Source organism: Anser cygnoides, chromosome 25, assembly GCF_040182565.1.
Source record: "Anser cygnoides isolate HZ-2024a breed goose chromosome 25, Taihu_goose_T2T_genome, whole genome shotgun sequence".
In the NCBI taxonomy this organism is placed as follows: domain Eukaryota; kingdom Metazoa; phylum Chordata; class Aves; order Anseriformes; family Anatidae; genus Anser; species Anser cygnoides.
In genome coordinates, this window is record NC_089897.1 from 5,959,296 (window position 1) to 5,974,204 (window position 14,909).

Here is a 14,909-nt window from a genome sequence, read left to right on the forward strand (position 1 = left end):
ATTAGGGAATGTGGCAAACAGGACAAAGAGGAGGAAGAGGTACCTACCCCAGAAAAAATGAAGTTTCTCCTAAAAAAAAAAAAAAAGAAATAAAAAAAAAAATCTTTTCTCCCTGTCAGAAACTGTTAACAATCAACAACAACAAAAACACATTCCCCCCAGATTCATTGTGGTTGAAAAAAACATGTTTTTTAAATGTCAGCCAGCTCCAGTTTTAACCTTATTGTTTCTCTCTCTCCTCAAGTTCCCAACCCCGTCCCCTGCTGGGAACTGAGTCATGTTCTGTCGCTGAGCTCTCCTTAGACAGCTCAGCTCAGCTCTGCTCGAGTCACTTTTTCTGGCCGTTCTGTTCCACGCTTTGAAGTTCACTAACCCACCTCCAAAATTTAGGGTGTCAGCTGAAAAACAGAACATTTCAAAGCTGACTCCCCTGCTCTGTAGAAAATCAATTATTATAATGGCCTTGTTATTGACAGGTGTGTGGGCCGCCTTTCTCATGGGTAAGATGATGACATAAATCTAGCATTAAGCATTCTCTTCGTCACCATCTTCCCTCTACAGCAGCTCCACTGACTGCAGTCCTGTTTTCCATGCCTCTGGGAGTGACGGCTGGGTCTGGAACAGGCTGTTTCTAGCGTGCCTCTTATGGAACAATCAGAAAGATATTTGCGTCCTTACTCTTCCTTTTGGCTTAAGCCCCTTTTCAGCATCTCCATAGTTACCTCTTTGTCCGCCTGCAGTCACAGCTGCCTGTGTGCAACCACCTCGCGAGCAGTTCTTGCGGTCTGGAATAACCTTCCTCCGTCTATTTCCTCTCGGCAACTTCCATCTGAGAAGATGTGGCTTCTCCCTCCCCACTTTGTTGCTGTCTCCTGCTGTTACTGGCTCTGTGATTGAATGCTTTAATTCACCCACCTGGCAATGCATCTGCTTCTCTGCTCCACCTAGGCTGTGCCATCTACTCCATGATAGCCTATGTTGCAGTTTTATGTGATAGCTGCCATGCGAAATCATTTTGTCCTGGGTGGACCTTTCCTGTCCTAAACTTGGGTGGTCGGTTCTTCCCTGAGAGATTCCAGATCATTCCAGTAAACCATTGGAGAGCAACGTGCTCTTCTGGGACCTGGCTGCACCAAGCTCTAAGGCCATATCTATTGCATTATCCGGCGGTGTCTCAGCCGTGCATTTCTCTACTACCCCGCTCAGGTGGGAATAGCATTGTGGCTTGGGGTCGTATTCACAGTGGCTAACTTGTAAACAATGAACTGTTTTGCTGTCAAAGGAGCAGCATGTTCAGCAGCTGCTCCTCGCTGCCTCTGCTGCTCCTTCCTGGGGCTGCAAAGTGGGAGCTGTGCTCAAGCCAGCTCCGATACTTGTCTGCTTCTTCACGTTGCAACTGAACTGCAAGCTGAGCACGGCAAGAGGGACTCCAGCAATACGTGAATTACGAAGTCATTCAATTGTCAAGCCTTTTAAGTGTCAAGTTCTACTTTAAACCCAGAGACTGTGACATTCAGTAAAGAACAGCATCGTTTCAATGTCAGGAAGGTCTATTCTTAGCACATCAGTCAAAAAAGAAAAAAGTCTTTGGGGGGGGGGGGAGGCAACCAAAAAACAATTTTGCCAAAATGAGCCGTGTCAGAAACGATCAATTCATCTTCCATTCAGAGTGACCTGGTCCTTGCTGCGTGCCAGAGGACAAAATTTGATGACGCAGCACAATAAATTAAGATTACCAGATCTTCTTGTAATTAATTCTCTTGCAGTGCAGGTTTGGCAAGGAATAATTTATCTCTGAGGTGATTAAAGCACCAGTGGTGGTTGTTTTTTTCTTTTTTCTTTCCTTGTTGTTCTCCCCTTTTTCCCCCTCCCTTTCTTTCTTTTAGGAACATTTTTCCTCAGTTAGTAGAAGAATAGGTGCTGGTGGGTAACAACCCCCCCGTATTTTATTCATGCTATTTAAATGCCTTTTCCTCAGTATGAGTTGTGAACAAAATAATAAACCTGATTGGTAACCTACTCTTCAAATGTACTTGATACTGTAACAGGTACAATTCTTGGAAGAAATTGAAGGTCTAAATCATTTATCATAACACCCTAAAATTATTTACTCCTCAACTAAAAGAGAGAGAATTTATTTGGCACCCTAGAAACTTAGGGAAGATGTCTGTGTTATTTCTTCAAAGCAGTGTCTCCTAACTCTGCTCACAAAGAGATGCTGTTGGTGGGCGTATTCAAGGGCTGAGAAGGTGCAAAGAGCTTTCTCCAACCTTCTCGAAAAAGCCACGTAAATGTCTTTGTATCTTTAATTAGATGGGAACAGAACTCTATTACTAAAATTTTCTTATTTCTGAAGAAGAAATTGAGTCCTCTGGAGAGTGATGCTGGATCAAGTCTGTTACCAACACAGATTCTCTCTGTGCCCATCCTGACCATCTCCAGAGAGACATCACACCATCACTGTCATCAGTGCGCTTCTGTCTCTCTTGCTCTCCTTAGTATTCATGCAGCGATGATCATGTGAAAATTACTCACACTTTTGACTTGAGAAAACTTTCTTAGCCCAGAAATTCATCCAATATCAAGGGAATTAGAAATTCAAATGGGGAGAAATCATACACTGTGTCAATACAGCAGACCTTATAAAAGCTGCAGTCAATCATATTGGCATCAAAGGTGGTGGTGGCACGCTTCCTTGCCGCCAAGTGGATCGCAGTCCAACAATAAAGGAAAAAGTGAATCAGAACAAAAATCTTCGGTACGCTGCCTGGCCGGGATAGCCTCATCCAAAAGCACTGATCTGGAGTCAGTTCTGGAGCTTCTTTGTGTTGTCATCTGTGGCTACGCACAAGTCCTGTTTGGTTATTCGTCTTGCCTGTTTATCTGCCTGGGCTGTACTGTAAAGCAAGTTCTGTCTCTCAGCATATTTACGTACTGTTTCAGTAGAACAAGTGCTTTCTCTTAGTCTTCACTTACATAACTAGGCTATTGTGTACTGGCCCCTTAACAGACTTCTATGTGCATATTTCTGTTTAGAAACACTTCTTTTAGGCAATATTTAAGTGTTTTGAATGGGAGCAATTGGGGTTGCTTTTCTGTTCACATAATCATCTAGGTTGGAAGAGACCTCCAAGATCACCTAGTCCAACCTCTGACCTAACACTAACAAGTCCTCCGCTAAACCATATCACTAAGCTCTACAATTTCTTGAGAAAGATAAAACATAGGGGAATTTGTTTTTCTTTTATATATATAAATATATATATATATGTATGTTTGAAAATGCAAAATGTGTAGCTAACTGCTGAGGAGTATTTGTCCTTATAGTTGCTTAGAAGTTACTGCATTGACCTGTAAGTTCACCGTACTAAGAAATCAGTTGTTAACTGGCTAAGGTTTTGTTGCTGGTTGTGTTGTTCTCTGAGGTTCTGGATTTATACTATTAAACACAGACGGAATGGAGAGTCCACCTGTCTTCCAGTGATCCAAAGCTAAATTAGCTATTAACACTGAAGTAGTAAAAGATTGTTATAATGCTTGTAATGCCATCCTGTTCGTTACCTGCCAGATTACATTTCTGCAGCCAACATCCCGATAAAAGGTGCTGTCTGCGTTCACGCTGTTCAGTAGAAGAGATTTTATTTAATTTAAAGTGGATGTAAGTGCTGCTGAAAGGTAGAAGGCTGACGCAGCTGGAGACTGGAAGCACAGAAGCTGCGACCCAGGAAGCGGCTTTACAAATTCACAGAGCATTTCTCTGTGCATGAGAGAAAGCGGACAGTATGATGGATCATCTGGTGGTCATCAACAGAAAGGACTCGTGGCAAACATGGAAGCTTCCAAACACACCCCACAACGTGGCTTTGCCCTCATCTGGAGTTTGGATTTCTTCCTCTTCTAAATGATAATGCCAAACCTAATGCAGATATAAATGTAAATCCCAGCAACGATTTACGGAGCCTGTAATTCATTCCTGCGTGATTCTGCCTCTCTGTTACTCTGCTTATGTGCTTTGCCTGCCAGATGTTGTGGTTTTGTAGGTCTTGCATCTCAGCTCTCTGCTGTCAGCTCCCTGAGATGCGAGAAGTAGGCAGGACCCAGATGCTTGCCCGCAGCAGAAATGGCACATCTTTCTACTACTATTCGCCAGCAGATCCCCTGAGTCTTGAATTTCTGGCAGACAGAATTCCATTGGGAGAAATAAACCAAACCTTTAGTTTACAGTTGTTGTAAAAACCTGATTCTGGTTTTGTTGTAATTTAGCAGGCTGAAATGGAGTTATAATGATCTGTTATACTTTCTGAGTAAACCAGTAGGTTTATACTGGTAAAAACAGATTTTGGAATATCCGGTAATCCCCTAGCATTTCCAGGTTGTTGGGCTTTTGTTTGCTTGTTTTTTCGTATTCCCAGTGTTTTGTCTATGTTAGTCTGCTGCGCTGAGGGCTATGTGTAGCTGATAACTACATGTTTCTGGATGTGTGTCTTCAAAACTCCAGGGCAGAGAGGCAGCAGGAACCAGACAGACAGAAAGACCAACAGCTCCCTTTAGGGGGCACTTAGGGTGCCTCTGTATGTGTACGTATTTATTTCTCATGTGTGTGACAGAGTGAGCAATAAAAGCCCCATTGCTTCTGACAATGAGGGTCCAGGGTTCAAGTCCCTGTTTGGGTGGTGATAATTTATTTTTCATGGTTTAGTGGGTGATATTTGTGGGAGGGGGATGCTTGCACCAGATATCTTGGTCTATAAACCAACCTTTATGGCCCTATGACGTGTAGCACGTCCAGTACTCAGCGTGTGCAATGGGTGAGCTTGTGCTTGGGCGTGGGTTTCGGCTTACCTTCTGCGCTCTCCGCTTGTCGGCCCGCTGGTTCTGGTGGTAAATTCGGCTGAAGTTGGAGACAATGACCGGAACGGGCAGAGCAATGACCAGCACCCCGCTCAGGGAGCAAATGGAGCCAAATATCTTCCCGGCAATTGTCTTGGGCACCATGTCACCATAACTAGAGGGGAAAGAACAAAAAAGGGGAAGCCCCTCCTTCAGACAAGTGCGGTGGCACCAAAAACCTTTTCAGGTTCTCTGAGCGAGCAGCAGCGTGAGTGTCCAGGTCAGACAATAAAACAAAAACCTGCCATACAACCAACAAGTCCTGTGGATTTACACCACGTTCTGGCAATGGATTAAACTACACCAAAGAAGGGTGCCCTGGCTGCAGAATGCCTGTGCCAGCCCAGGCAGTCGCTCAGCACGTTAAATTCATGCCCTCACTCATTCAGCACCTACCTCTCTATGTCACTGAGCTCTAACAAAGTTTGTCTGCTTGTGACCAGTTCACGTGTTTTCATTCCCTTGTATCGAGGTGCAAATGAGGACCGACTTACACTCGTGTTTAAAAACGCGGCAGTTTCCTTGCCATCTATGCATTCAGAAATACAGGGTGCATTAAAGTCTGCATTCAGTAATGAATGAATTCTCAGGAATGAGTCCAGCTGAAAAATGTTAAGACAAACTTCTGCACTGAGGCTGACCCAGCAATCTTTTCATTAACTATTATAATTTGTACGTTAAATAATACCGGCAGAATCGGAGATGAAATAATCCATTTTCTGCAGATGGGAGATCATGCTGGCTTAGGTTCTTTAGGTTGCACATGATAAATCACTGCTCTGAGTGCTTTTTTGCTGTCTGTGTTTTTACTCTGCAAATTGCAAAAGCTTTTTGTAGCAGTTTTATACTTAAGCTTTAACATTTCCTTCTGTAAAGGCAACCGATGTGCTTATGGCCACTCGGCAGTGCAATAGGAACGAGTGTGGCACTTGTTCCCTAATGCTGTGTTACAGTGAAGGTAGTTGGGATTTTGAATTTTGATTTACAGTTTGGCCTGACACAATCCCCGTGTTTTATGCCAGGTGATGGGACCTCTTAATTCTAACCGACTGTGCTGTCGCTGACAGCTCTCCCATCTCGCAGCACAGCCTCTGATACCCAGTCGGGCAGCAGATGCTGGCAGTGCAAATGTTGCTGCCCTGCGTTCAGCAGATGCAGAGGAAACCTCCACAGGAGGCTTGTTCTCCCCTGCTGTTTACCCTCTTGAAGTGGCTTCAATGCTTTCTTCTGCACATGGTTGATAGGCAAATAAAAACTCATCCAGAAAGCTGGAGGTGGATTGCACTGCGTTCTGATTGTGTAACAAAGAGCTCGTTTGTAGCTAATGCCCTCAGAGTATGGTAGGAGCACGATTAGCGCAGCCGCCGACTGAATTTCCAGGCATTGTTTCAGGGAGCCAGTTATTGCATGCTTGTGTGCAAGTGTATATTAACATCAGAATTCAGAGAAGTGATTTTCAGCTGGAGGAAAGGGAAAAGCAAGTGGCCAAATAACAGGTTTTTGTTTGTTTCTGTGTGTGTGTGTCTGTGTTTTTTTTTGTTTTTTTTTTTTTTTTTTTTTTTTTTTTTAAGGGTTGGCACCAAATTGGCTGTGTGCAAGCCACTGGAGTCCAGGAATTCCCAGAGCATCTTTGTGGCTCAGAAGGTCAGGCAAAATCCCACTACAAGCAGGTTCGTCTGATCTGGTCACAGCCAGGAGTGGAAGGGAGGACCTAGGCACTGCAGCCCGCTGAAATTTTGTAGGGGACAGGAAAATGATGCTGAAGTCTGGGCCTGAGGAAGATGTCCCTTGTTTCAGGGTGCTTGAGATCTGGAAGGCTTCTGGTTGCTATCAGATGGTATTTGGGATTTCCATGCTTTTCTTTGGGGGTATTCTGGTGTTTGATGGAGCAAAAACTGAAAAGTAAAATGATTTATAGCTGAGGTTTTATTTTTCAGACATCACTAGCTAATGCTTAATTATTCCAAGCAGAATCCTTCTCCTGCGCTCACCTGCACTCACGCCGCTCGGAGTGCCGCGAATCGATGCCATGCTATTTACGTCTGTTAACTTCCTAGCTGCTGCTGCTTTATGCAAAGATTGTTTAAAAGCTCTTGCTAAGTGACAAGGTCTTCTGCCTCATTTAACACTGTTCTAAAAAAAATCTTTCTCACTTTTTTTCCTACTGCCCCTTAACACGATAGGGCTGACAATTAATCATATGCCTCAAACATGATCTCAGTGACCTGGAGTACCGAGAGAAAGCCCTTCTGTGCATTTGCAGGAAGTATAATAATAAGTGTCTGCCTCTCGGTCTGCCTTGTTGAGTTTTGTTCTTACACAGAGACTGAGAGTTACCCCGTTACTTGGGACTTCAGAGAAGTTGCTTTAAAACGCCATCAGAAAGGATCTTGGAGTGTGGAGAATGATTTTTCTGGGGAGGTGCAGGACTTTATTTGCAAAACCGGTAGGAAAGAGACAGTGATGAGAAACTTTGCACTGGCTGGAGTAGGCTGTGCAGGAACGAGACCTAGAATTTCTCCTCTCTGACACTGACTCCTCTGGATCTACTGCAGAATTACCTGTGGAGAGGATGTGCTGGGTTGGGCACTGGGGGCTGCATGGCATGCGTTTGCAGCCGTGCTCTCTGCCTTTCCTGGGCTACTGACCTGCAGTGCAAGTGTCAGTGATACTTGGAAGTGTCGTGGCTTTGTGATCAGAGTAAAATCCAGCTATGCTTTGGTGGAACTTAGGCCATTTTTAGATGACCTATTCTTAAAAAGAAAAATCCATTCAGACTTTTAAGGTTTGGGGTTACCTCCAGGTGTGTGCCCCATTCAGTGCCCCTGGGGTGCGTGGGTCAGTGCAGAGCATGGGCATTACTGTGACAGCTACAGGACAAATTGTTCCGTGTATCCCTGCCTCCTGGATTTCTTACTATGAGCAAGAAGAACAGGGAGGAATACAAAACTGTGGCAATGTTCAGACCTGAATTGCATTTTAGCCATGGAAGGAGCACGGGCTCCAGGCACAGCGGTTCGGGGAGGCTGGGGCAGCAACCCTGGGCTTTGTCTCATTCTCGATGAATCTTTTCATGTTCAGCAGGAGTTAAGTGCATGCATAGAGTGAATGCTAGTGAGGTAATTACAGCAGTGAAAGAAAAACACGGTACGATGCACTCGGACTGGAGGAGGACGCTTTGTCCTTGTGCTGTGCAAATGTTGACGCTGGAAGAGCGGTGCCTTGTGAACAGTCCTGAGACCAGCGGCCACACGAACCCACCACTGCCATGGGGCCTGGCTGGCGGCAGAGGAACAAAGGACAGAATGAAGTGACTTCACAGGGCAGCTTGCTCTCTGTTTTTTGCTTAATACATCCCTTGTTAAGGAACTTCAGTCACCTGAGCTCCATGCTCCCTTTGAGCGAGTTACTACTTCAATCCAGACAGTGTCTGCTCAAGCCAAAATTTACAGTTCGACTTCAAGGAAGGGGACGTGTGTGTGCCAGTGCCTACAGCATAATCTAGATCCCCCTGCCCTGAAGGGGAGGCCTTTCTTTGACTGTGATGGGGTTCGGACTGAACCTATAAATCACAGAATCACAGAATCGTCTAGGTTGGAAGAGGATCATCTAGTCCAACCTCAGCCCTAACACTAACAAGCTACATCTAAACGTCTTCCAGGGATGGCGACTGTGATAAAGAAGTTCTTCCTAACATCCAACCTAAACCTCCCCTGGCACAACTTTAGCCCATTCCCCCTCATCCTGTCACCAGGCACGTGACCAAGCACCTATAGACCAAAAAGTTGCGATTGTTCTACTCCTGTATCAACATATGTGGCTACTGCAGTGTTAATTGCTGGGGTGACAATTTATTTTTGTCCTGAATGGTGCCACAAGTGCTAATGGCCACGTGGCATATTTATAGCAGATACAGTGCCAAATAATCTCAAATATTGTATTTCAGTTAGTACTAATTGAGCATTTTAAAACCAACTTTTTTTAAATGGAATGAGAGAACCCAACTTGCCTATTAATTTGTTTGGTACAAGGCAACTTGTCACCTAAAAAATTTCTGCTACAGAAGGTGCATTTTAAGTAATTCATCAATAAGCTCATTAGGGCAGTAAGAAGATAAAAGACTTAGGAAATGATTAACATTCAGAGGACCTAACACGATGTTAGAGCCTGTAATGCAAACAACAGGGGCTGCAAATTCAGTACATTTTCATGTGACCTTTAGGAATTCATTTCAGCTTTCTGGACCTTAGCTCCCCCTTGATGAAATGGCACTCGGTTACTTACTCCTCGCCCGCTTGGTTACATGAGGCACCAAGTTCCTGAGAGCCCAAACTGCCCCACATTCTGAAGGTCCCCAACACCCAGCAGTGCCACTACGTACCGCTCTGTTGCAAATTATACTAATGCAAGGTGGTTGTACAGAGAGCTGGAGTAAACAGCCTGCACGTGGCTCCAGGCATGTCCAGGGATAAATGCTGAGAATTGGCTAGATTAGATGTGGAACATGCCTAGAGATAAACATATTTCCTATTTATTTTGCCAGGAATCCAGTTAGATGGCAACAGATTTGACCAGTTTTCAGTTGCTGGATTTGTTGTTCTGCTTGCTGCCTGCACTAGGGGAGCTGCCCCAGCTGGGGTGCGTGAAGGTGTGGGACCTTTAGGAGGGGCTGCCCTCGCTGTCGTGGTACCCCTAGTGCTCTGTGCACTGAGTGTGATTCTGCACTTTCTACACATTTATCCCATGCTTAAAATGACCTGGCTGCTATTTCTCCTGTTTTCTCTATTTCTCCTGTTTTCTTTTCCCAGTGTCCCTTCAAAGCCACATTTCCTTCCAAGGAAGCTCTGCAACCACTGAGGCTCTTACCCACTGTACGCATCATGTAAAGCGCGAGTAAAGCTTTAAACAAAGCATTGGGAAATTACATTTAAATGGTCATTCTATAGACTGGAAAAAACTTATTTATTTGTATTGGACCTTCTTTGTTCTTTGGATATAAAAGGGGTCATATGTCATTCACCTTAATTAGTAGCTATTAGCCTTGACAACTTAATGTGCTGTTGTTTTTCTCTCTGTCAGTACAGAAAATAGAGGTCACTGCTTCTGAGTTCTGGTTTTAGCAGTAGAGGTGTCTGGACACTGCTTAGCTCCTCCAGCTGGAGACAGCAATAAATAAGGTGCTGAACAGCTCATCAAATGACTCACTCTAAAAATAGACTCCCAGCAGCATCTCTGATGATCCTTTCTCTGTGCAGCGTTCACAGCCCTACAAACAGGGAATTGTCAAAAAGCTGGAAGATTGTTTAGTACAGGGACATCAGAAGGTGCTACAGCAGTAACGGCTCTGTGGGGACGGTGAAAGAACTTTGCAGAGGATGCTCTTTTCCAGCAGCCTGTTTTATTTGCCAGCTTTTCAGGCAGTGTGGGTATAAAGCATGCACCTGGGGAGGAGCTTAATGTTCATAAAATTCTGTTATTGTGCAGTTATTGTTTCCGCTGGTTTCTCTGGATGCAGAGGACGTAAGACTGCAGTTGCTGACTGAGAAGCCTGTATCCCAGCACCTTTCATCTTAGTAAAAGACCTGTCTTGGGGCAGAGCGAGGCCACAGAGAGTAAGCAGGGCACCAGGTCCAGCACCCTCCTCTCCCCCAGGGCTGGCTCAGGGCACACCCCGGGAGCACTGCTGCACGCTCTGTGTGCCCAGGTGATGTGGTGGGGTCACAGAGCCAGCATGAGGACATGAGGACACCTGGCTCCTGGATTCAGGTGGTCTCAAATGATCGAAAGAGAGCTGTGCTTTTTCTGGTTGCTGTGTCGAAGCAGCCAAGGAACATTTCCAGCCTAGTGGTACAAAACCTTGTGGTTTTCACACACAGCCTGTGAAAGCTGCAATACCTCATGAAGAATGGAAACAGCGCTCCTTCAAATGATTTAGTATTTCTGCCTAATACTGGCCTTAACAGCTCTTTGAGAGTTTCTTGCTCTTTGACCTTTTGCCCAGCACAGTAGAATCAGAGGAAGGTTTCCCTCCAGCCCTTAAGCTTCTGCATTTAGGACGGTAAGGACAGAACAATAACGTTACGTAGTGTACAGCGGAATACAATTTTGAAAGCCTCTTGCATAAGAGAATAAAGTATGGAATTAGCATGTAGTTTTCCAGGTGCAAGAGATCCTTTTCTATACTGTAAGTAAATCACTATGCACTGTTCTTATTTGCAGAAAGGGGGAAAAAACGTCTAAAATTCAGCTAGAATGTTTCCGTTGCATTGCAAGGCTGTGTATGCTGCATTTGGCAGCTCAGAGGAGCTGATGTCCCTCCATTTAATAGGTGCAAGTCCAACGTAATCATGCTAATGCCTCTTTGAACCCCCAGTGAAATAATGATCATGTCACTTCCAATGATACAATGAAAACAAAGGCAAATATTACTCATTCCTTTCTTGGTTTTGCACGTGACAAATGAGCAGGGATTTAAAAGCTACACTACAGGGGCTTGTGATAGATCTTTTCTTTAGGGTTTGATTCACTCTTCCTCATATGTCTTGCTGGACTTAGCCCCTCAAAAAACCATAGCTCTCGGAGCACAGCTAACAGCTTGGGTTTTATCCTGCCACATAGTTACACCTCCAGGTATGCAAAGATGCTGTTGCCTTTTCCAATAGAGGCCTACTAACTTCCACATATGATTTATTCAATTCAGGTATTCTGGAAAAGTGGGAGGGGAGGTGTGAAGCTGCACAGGCAGTGACATCGTGTAAGGGATTGAATGCAGAAATGAGATACAGGAGCAGTGATGGAGCGCTCCTTGAGTCTCAAAGCTTACTTTGTCTTCGGCTTGTTTTGTGGCCTCAGAAAACACAGGTCCGCTTTCTGTCTGATTTTTCCATGTCCGTAACGGGGATCAAGATATTTTCAGAGCTGTCCCAGACATGTATAGTGAGGACTGATTAGTTAATGCTGCCATGATATTTTGAAAATATAGAAGTTTTTTAAAAGTGTTTTGTGGACACAGACTGGGTGTCAATAAGGGTAGTTTGGAACATTATGTCAGCTTTTCAAATACTGTAAACCTAGAAAGAACGCAATGCGCCGGTGAGTGCCTGAGGAACCTGACACGAGACTTGTGCCTCCTGAAAGAGCGTGCAGTAAACAGATCCACAACGGCTTTGAAGCAAGCAAATCTATAAACAGGCTGTCAAATGACAGACTTGAACGGCAAATCAGCTGTGTCTAGGGAAGTACAGAGCTTATTTCATGCTAGGTTTCTTTTACATTAAATATCCTTATTTTCTGCCTTGTTTTGAGGTGGGCAGCTCCCCAGCTGGGTATTCAACTTCTGCAATATTTGGCTTGGTTTTGTACCAGTATTTTCTTTTTCCCTAGTACGTTTTATTTCTTAATGTCTACATGGATGCTCTCCTCCTCCCTAGATATTCTGCTGGAATTACAACCAACAGCCGAGCTGCGAGGGGATGAGTTCTGTGAATGTGCATCAGTGCTAGCAATGGATGCTTATTAACTTCAGTGCTTAGAGCCATTGGGATTTTTTGGAAAGTTGTGGTCAGCAGTTACCTAGTAGGAGGGGTTGAGGTAATGCTGATTGTTTTGTTCTGGTCTATAAGTTCACATTTTTTAATGATTTTTTTGTAATAAAAGCACCGAGGAAGGTCTGATGCTGTGTTAGGCTCTTTTCTGATTCTAACAGAAGTGAACGTGCAATGAAATGGGAGGACAGAGTATTTAAAACAGAGAAGGATTTCTTTACAGTGCAAAAAGTTGTTCTGTAGGAACTCACTGTTTCAAGGTAACTGTGGGGAACTTGCCAGAGAGTCCAGAAAGGACTGCTCAGCTTCGTTTGCGTCCATACCAAGACCATGCTCTTACATCACCCAGGATGAGACATGATTGCTCTGAGGAGATGCAAGTTCTGCTGCTTCTCTACCCGTGAGCGTCAGAAAGGAAGGCAGGTTTTCCCTCATGACTTGCTCAGGGAGGAATTCTCCTGGGCAGCCCATACCAAACCTCCTCAAAGCCATATGAAGGGATCAGGCTGACTTGGGGGCAACTGTAGCTTGCTCGTTCCTGTCCTTGCACAAGAAAGGTGACCTAACTGGGAAGGTCTCTGATAGCAACTGGTAGCGTAAATGTTCCTTACAACAGCAGCAGTGGCTGCCTAAAGAAACGGGAATGTTTATGTAGACTCAGGAATAAACCGAGTAAGTTATTTAATACACTGAGGGTTGAGAATACTCAATATATGCACACGCTGGTTCCATTTATTCTTTCTGGCTTGGATCAACTTCTCAGCCTGTAGGCTGTTAAAACAGATGGTCTGAATTTGGGTAACATTCAGACCTTGAGTTGAAGCTAAAAATGGAATTTCATTGGCAAGGAAAGTAGGTCAGAAAGCTAAAGCCCCTAGTCCTAAAATGATGAAAGGCTTCTAATCAAGAGTTCTCTATTACCATTCATTAAAAGGAGCAGGGGAGGAACCACTGTTAGAGACCTCTGAGAAAGGGACTTAGGAAAGAAGCCCAGCAGCTCTGCAGCTGTGCTGCTGCCGGAGACGGGCGAGTCCTACCCGGGGCTCCTTGCTGCAGGGGGGCACAAGCGGCTTCGTCTGCATCAGCCGCAGAGAGGAGAGCTGCTCTGCATATCCTCTGTTAATACCTTCCACACGAATAATCCTTTCCACACTAATTCTGTCATCCACCTGACTCGAGTTCTGTGACTTCACCGCCTCTGCAGACTGTGACTCGCACCACACCTGAGGCTGCCAGGCAGAGATTTCTTTGCTCTTCATCACTTCTGGGTGTGCGCCAACACTTGGAAATCTTTCCTCCTTGTAGCCAGCGGGGCTTATTCAGAACAAATGGGGAACCTGTTCCCTTTAACACAGTGGTCCCAGCTCAGCACATTGCTTCAGCCCTTGCTTTGTATTAAGCACGTACCTAATTCCTGTTCAAGGAAAAGATTGCAATGTACTTGTTCATATATTTTTTTAAATGTTACTGAGATTAATTTGTTCTTTATGTTTTGCAAACCCAAGCTAACATACCGTCATTACTCCTCGCCCTTTCCCCCCATCCTACTGCTAGGAATTACATTTCTCTAAATTGAGATTTGCTTGCGTTACAGCTCTGCCAGCAAATGTGTTTTTAGAGATAGTGTCAGAGACCTCCTGTGTACCCTCCCTTAACATTGATGTGGAGCATCTGCCTTGGTCTTCGGCTGTCATTGTCACAGTAGCAGGTAGCAAAAGTAGGGAGTGAAGTCTGAACCATCCCATTGATCTGTACAACTCAGAAATCATGCAGGGTAATTGTCTACTGCTTAACAGAAATAGCAATTTACACCGTCATTAAATCTCATTAAAGAAAAATAGATGTTTTCTTTTTTGTGGTATCTCATGTTTCTACATGACCATCTAATAAAGCACTAACTAATTTTTCCATGAGAAGGAAAACTTAAACTGTTGATTTAACAATTATTTAGAGAAAAAGAGGAATTGACTTCAATGTAGAATCAATATAAGAAAAACTGAATTTAACTTTTCAGAAAATACCTCCAGTCTTAACCTCCACACTGTACCATCTGTAATGTATATTCATTCAGCTCTTCAGGGGAAGCTTTATTCTTTCTAGTTCTCACAAAGCTGATGTATCTAGCAAAAAGTGAACTCAGTTTTCTTTCTCCTCATGCATCACCAACCAGCTAAGCTGTCATCTAAGTTTTTGATCCTCAAATCTCAGTTTCAGTACTGATAGATGCATCAGAAAAAGCTCTTCGATTTTTTTCTTCCATTTTTTTGGTTAGCCTGCTGAACTTCCAGCCTTTTTTGTTAGACAAATCTTTCTCCGTTTGCCAGAGTTAATTTGGATTTGAAATGTATTGAGAAGACAACAGGCACCACCAAAGGTTTTATCTGCGCGGTGATTTTTCAGAGCAGACGTCCCAGCGCCCTCCCAGCTCTTGCCAGCCGGGGGCTGCCAGAGCAGGACGGCTCTGCTGGTGGTGCT

At 44.3% G+C, this 14,909-nt stretch overlaps 2 protein-coding genes across 17 annotated transcripts in view; one reads left to right on the forward strand and one right to left on the reverse strand.

Annotated features, from left to right (window-relative positions):
* The window catches only part of KCND3 (potassium voltage-gated channel subfamily D member 3), a 117,523-nt gene that overhangs the window by 23,455 nt on the left and 79,159 nt on the right, over window positions 1–14,909 (reverse strand). For all 7 annotated transcript variants that reach the window (XM_066983089.1, XM_066983092.1, XM_066983091.1 and 4 more), the window contains one exon: window positions 4,843–5,005. In XM_066983089.1, coding sequence (XP_066839190.1) covers window positions 4,843–5,005 — 163 coding nt within the window. The remainder of the gene's footprint in view (window positions 1–4,842; window positions 5,006–14,909) is intronic.
* LOC136786944 (uncharacterized) overlaps window positions 1–14,909 on the forward strand; it is a 197,222-nt gene that overhangs the window by 16,196 nt on the left and 166,117 nt on the right. The window lies entirely within an intron of this gene.